The 6,109-nt window shown below is 35.8% G+C and overlaps 1 protein-coding gene across 3 annotated transcripts; it reads right to left on the bottom strand.

The window, feature by feature from the left end:
• LOC109328848 lies at positions 2,117-5,324 on the bottom strand. 3 transcript variants are annotated; one of them, XM_019562463.1, is made up of 4 exons: positions 5,044-5,324; positions 2,445-2,731; positions 2,299-2,329; positions 2,117-2,232 (listed from the first exon to the last, which is right to left on the bottom strand). In XM_019562463.1, exons 1-2 carry the CDS (start codon positions 5,201-5,203, stop codon positions 2,448-2,450), a joined length of 444 nt encoding a protein of 147 aa, XP_019418008.1. In that variant the 5' UTR covers positions 5,204-5,324; the 3' UTR covers positions 2,117-2,232; positions 2,299-2,329; positions 2,445-2,447. The 3 variants fall into 3 exon arrangements, with proteins under 3 accessions (XP_019418008.1, XP_019418005.1, XP_019418007.1); XM_019562462.1 differs by having other exon boundaries at positions 2,230-2,329; XM_019562460.1 differs by having other exon boundaries at positions 2,183-2,731.

Genomic DNA, 6,109 nt, shown 5'->3' with positions numbered 1-6,109 from the left:
ACCTTTGTGGTCGATCTATGTCTCACTCTCCTAAGGGAATTTTATGTTGCACCATTAGCTAGACACTCCGGATGGAAACCAACATTATGTCGTATCACCGCACCTTGTTATTGGCAAAAAGTGGCTAAGGATGTCAAGCTTTTCATTTGGCATTGCACCACCTACCAATATAACAAATGTAGTCCTAAGAAGCCCAAAGGCTTATTGCAACCATTACATAATCTAGAGAAGGTTTGGGAGGACCTATCTATGGATTTCATAAGTCATTTACTTGTCTCTCATGGACATACGGTCATCTGGATGATTGTAGATCGATTGACCAAATATACTCACTTTATTGCCTTCCCTAACAATTTTACTATTGAATCGTTGGCCAGATAGAGACAACATGTTTCTACGTTATTTTTGGAAAGAAATATTTAAACTGCTAGGAACTCAACTTTGCTATAGTACAACTTACCACCCACAAATGGACGGTAATATCGAAGTAGTCAACTACTGCCTCCAAATGTATCTTCGATGCTTCACGGGTACGTATCCCCGAAAATGGTTCAACCATTTACTTTTAGCGGGTTATTGGTCTAATACGAGTCACCACACCTCTATGGATCCATTCCAATTCGAGGCACTGTACGACATACCACCATCGAATCTACGAGATCATGTTCCACAACCATCCCCCACCAACTCTGTGGCCGAGATTACGCATAACAGAGCTACAATGTTAGCAAATTTAAAACAACACCTTCGAAAGGCACAAAAAAACAAAGAATGAAGGCCCAAGCAGACTCCGGTAGAAAAGACATTACATTCGAGGAGAACGAATGGATTTTATTGTGTCTACAACCTTACCAATAGTCAACAGTGTTTCGTCAACCTTCACATAAGCTGATCCACTGTTTTTACGGTCCATTTCGGGTGCTACGTCGCATAGGACATGTTGCGTATGAGCTTTCTCTACCAACCACGACGAAGACCCATCCTATCTTCCATCTCTCCTTGCTTAAGAAGTTTTTTGGTGACCCTGAGGCCCACCTTCAAGAAATTCCGTTTGAGTTGCAAGAATTAGAACCTCCATCGGCTTTGAATGAGGCTGTCGACGGAGTAGTGTTGTTGAAAGAAATGGGGAAGAAGAATGAAACCCTTGCAGAAGATAACAAAAGGAAGGAGTCAAATGCATCTTGGTGGAATAAAAGGATATTAAAATTCTTCCTTATGACCGTTCAGTGGGAACTGCTCAAGGAGTTCAAAACCAACCCTTGGATTTTGAAGTTCACTCCCATCCATTGGATGCTCTGCCAGATTGCACATGCACAGTTTCGAGTTCCATGTCCTCACATGGGAATACACGATTTCAAAAGGAACCATTAAATGCATTAAGTACTTGGGTGACAAAAGATAAATATCCAGTTGTATCTATTCCCTCTAGGTCCTCGGTTGATGCACTGACAAAGCAATTCCAATACGCCACTTAGTTTCTCAGACTTCGGCTTATTCTACACACAAAGGGTGTGCTACAAACCGTGACAGTTTGGGCCCAAACCCATTTATTGATCCCTTTAACCTTGAGGACAAGGTTAATGCTGTAGGGATAGGCAATGGTAGGAAACCTTGGTTGATATTGAGGAAGAGTAGCCCAACATGCCCATTAGAATTAAACATAAACCTAAATGATTTATAGACTATGAGGAGAATTAGTAAGCCTACATTAGGAAACCCTAAACATCTTATTGTAGTATTTAATCTTAAACTTTGGGAGAATGAAGATATGCAATTGAAGTATTCAGTATAATTTTTCTTAGCTTATTATTTTAGTGTTCAACAATAGAATTATAATCTATCATGAACATTTAATCCTTGGTTAGTATAATACATAGGGATCCTATAGGGTTTTACACTACTAAATCAACACATTGTGGATAGTAAGCTCATTATAATATATCATGATTCTTGCATCAAAATTTACTCATTGATTTCCCAACTAATAAAATATTTTGTTGATGTAAACATTGTAAACCAATTAAACGTGCCCTAGTGTGCTTGATGTTGGACATAGTCAATCCGGATCTCGGATAATAGATGAAGTTTATGTTAAATAGTCGACAATCAACAAATCTATATGAAATCAAACATTGTAAAGTGATTAAACCATTTTAATGTGAAGGGGAAAATATGGCTGGAATTCTTAAATTTGTTTAGAGCACCATTCTTCTACATTGGTGTCCCTTATTGGTCTACAAAATGCATTATTGATGACAACATAATATATTTACATCCATCTTCTTACTATGTTTCATGCTCTACCTACAGAAATACACACCGGAAAACACTGCATATGCACATATTATTATTAATAAAATAAGTTCATACATTCATTAGTTTTCCTTGTAGAACTGTAGTTCAACCAAGCAGAAAGCCCTTCCAGATAGAGAACAAGCCAGTACCTATCATATGCAGTAAGTTGGAATATCCGTAGGTCTATAAACAAAGGTTCTTGCAGTGTGTGAATATCCTGATGGATGGTTGTAACTGAATTTCACACCCAAGCTGCCCTTACCAAGATGAGTGCAGTGCTCATTGAAACTACCGATAGGTCGAGCAAGACACGCATTCCAGCAATTGCTCTCTGGCATTGTCTCCGCCACTGTGTATGTCCCTTTAGAATCTGTGAATGCCTGATAGTTTAGAACCTCCCCAGATTTCGTGATGCAAAGAACAGCAACCTCAGCACCTGCATCAACGTCCTCATAGTCATTTTTATTTTTACATTTTGAAAAAAAAATTATTACTCTAACTGATGAGCATATATTAGTAGATTTTAAATTAATCTATACAGACTGCATTCTGAGTTACAACAAGAATGTTAAATCCATTCTATTTTCCACATTCCCTTTTCACTTGTAGGGCTATGTGCAGAACAGCAGGAGCATAGGATGATCAAATTGACATGTCCTTTGCTGTATATAGTTAAATCCAAAGTTCCAAACCACTAGGACGGTTCCAGTTCATAAATATCCTTTAACCAGAATATGCTCATGTAAAGAATGGTAATCCATCCTGTGATGTGCTCTTTCTTATCAATTGTCATATGGTTATGTGGACGGGAGATAGACGCTGAGGTTGTAACAGAAATTTTTTAAATCTTGACCAGACCTGTTAACAAAACTTATATCTGTCCTTTACTACAAGGATAAACACATGAGAAGATCCATTCCAGTGAAGAATAGTAAAACCTGTAAACTAGTTTAATGCTTATGTGTCGCAAGGATGTGAGCCACACACAATACTTAGGGAGTATTACACTGTTAATCATATTCATAGTGTATAAGAATGGTAAAGGGATGCTGGAATTTTTTAAGCCTTATTTTAAACTCTACTTCCATATTGTAGTGCAAGTCCTCCTTAACTAAATATAAGGCTAAAGATTAAGGTGAATCTGGTAACTAATGCTAATCAGTTCGGCAGTCAGTCATTTCTAATCAAAGGATGATTGTATCAATCATTAATATCTTAGTTTCGATGGAATCGTCAGGAAGGTACTACATTACATTAGTCAATTAAGCAAAGCAACATGTTTTAACCAGGCTATGAAATACTTATTAGAAAATAGCAAGAAAGAAGAACCAAGTTAAACACTACTGGAGAGGTGAGGTTTTCATTCATCTACTTATCAATCCAGTCTATAAAACCCTCTACGGGATTGAATTATTAATAAAGACAGGGTTTCCCCTTAACAAAGACCAACATGTTTCTTCCTAACAAGGAGTGGTGAATCAATGGACTGAGAAGCGTAACCTCCACACAGGGCCTAACAAAGACCAACATTCTTTTTCCCCTTAACAAGGAATATCAAATCTATGGAATGAGGAATGTATCCTCCACACCACACATTTACACATGATAGGATAACAGACAAACAATAACTATCTAATACACTAAAATAGCAGTCTGATACACTAACAGAAACAAAATAACACTCAAATACACTAACAATATGCCAAACACACTAACTGGCACCAATCTTCTTATTTCCTCAAACGTATACCATCATTGGCCTTAGACCATCTCCACAGATCCCACTGAAACTGGCCTTTCAGGAATGGAAAGGCTGAAAACTCAATTGCTACATTGAATAATTTGAGATTTGTTTACAGTTTTACATTGTTCTAACTGTAAGTGACAATAATTTGGACCTGTGCTCACTATATCATCAGAGACATCTTTGAACAATCAATTCAATTGGTAAGCAATTTTCACTTCCTGGGAATTAGCATTTTCATTATTCATATCCCAAATATCCACAAGCATAGATCACCCGACACAACACATAAAACAACCCTTTTGACTAAATAAGGGGCATTTTAACAATAATTAAAAGAAGTTTGGTTTTCACCAATAATTACAGAAATGCCACCTTCTTCTGACTTTGTTTCCAATTTATGAAAATGTCTTCATCATTTCATTAGGAAAAGTTTGAACTTTGAAATCAGGTGTGCATTCTTATAAGCTTCTTCAAATCAATTGATTAAAACTTCCGAGGCCATGTCATAGTGTCATACATCTCTTATTGATCATTTCAAGTTAAAAATCACTCAGAATAAGTCATCATCAGAATGTTCCTAGTCACATCAAGTGTTTCTGCAGTTCTCACAGTCACTGATGTCTGCAACAATCCAATCAAGTAAAAATATTCTCCCATCCCAAGAAATGTTAAATGGATTTTAAAAAAAATGTTAATAAAATCTCATCACACCACAACAACAATTGGTAAAGAATGATAAAAGCAAACAACTTCAACAAATCCGTCAAAATAACATAGAAATGACGGTAGACTGCACGAGGTTCTCACCTACCTAATGTGGGGTCTGAATATGCAGAAAGTATACACAACTTTGTTCCGCGACAGGGAAAACGGTTTCAACCTGTGACCTTATAATCACATAGTAGCAACCATTCCGCGATTGCACTGAGTCTCATCCTCTCCGTCAAAATAACATAATTAAAAAAAACAAAGGCAGCAGGGAGATAGGTAGAGAGGAATACCTTGAAGAACATGGTCCTCAGGACCAATTGAAGAATCAGCACAGACATCACAAACAACTCTTCCATGGATTTCACCGGTCCACGCAATCGAACCACCAAAAGCAAAGAACAGTAAAAGAATCACACTCATCGCCATATTCTTCAGCCTATTCGTTATCATGGCAGAAAAGGGGGGAAATGGGTCGCCTTTCTTCAGCTAGCTGGTTTATGGGGTGTGTAGTAGTTACGTGGGAGCTAACATCAGTGTGCATTTTTTTCCCCACCGACACTACCGATTATACCTACTCCATATATAATTAATAATTTTTATTTATAAATATACAATTATATATAAATATAAAATTTTATATAATTGTATTAAACTAATATATTTTCATATTTTTCTAGATCGTGTAAAACAAAAAAATAATGTAGTGTTCCATTTTTTTAAATTTTAAGTGAAGCATTCGACTCACTTCCCATGATTTAACCAGTTTAATATGGTGAGACCGAATTTCTCCAGTTCAAAACAGTTCAACCCCTCATTAATTAGGACTGCAAACTAGAATCATTTTTAAATAAGATCAATGATCAAATGAGCAGACCACCTAACCCAATCTGGTTCTCACAACATTAGTTGAATCCCTTCTGCCAGTGTCAAAACTAGCGTTAGAAATTGTTGTCACGGACCTCTTAATTTTTTGGGGTACTAATTGTGTGGCAGCCCTTGTTGATGAATTAAAGCATTCATCATTTTGACTTTTTTGTTGGTCCAAACTAGGATGGCAAAAAACTCAACCTATGCATACCAGTAAATATAAATGTAACAATACTTCCAATAATAGTTTATGAGCGAGAATAAGTTTTATAATACTTAATGGTGGGTACTCAGATATTTATAAATTTATTTTTTAATTAAATTTGTTTATATATATTATAGTTGATTTATTATTATTTTAAAATTATATATTATATATTTTATTATTATAATGTTATTATTCATGTAATAATTATTTTTATAATTGATTATTACAAAGTATATAAATATATAATTAAAATTAAAAATTTGTTGGATACCTGTGAATAC

Source organism: Lupinus angustifolius, chromosome LG16 (assembly GCF_001865875.1).
Source record: "Lupinus angustifolius cultivar Tanjil chromosome LG16, LupAngTanjil_v1.0, whole genome shotgun sequence".
Lineage (NCBI taxonomy): Eukaryota > Viridiplantae > Streptophyta > Magnoliopsida > Fabales > Fabaceae > Lupinus > Lupinus angustifolius.
This window is presented reverse-complemented; position numbering and strand designations above follow the sequence as displayed.

Coding starts and splice junctions, on each gene's coding strand:
- LOC109328848 (XM_019562463.1), bottom strand. CDS start 5,203: ATGATAACGAATAGGCTGAAGAATATGGCGATGAGTGTGATTCTTTTA. Junction 2,732..5,043: donor TGAGGACCATGTTCTTCAAG/GTATTCCTCTCT, acceptor ACGTTGATGCAG/GTGCTGAGGTTGCTGTTCTT.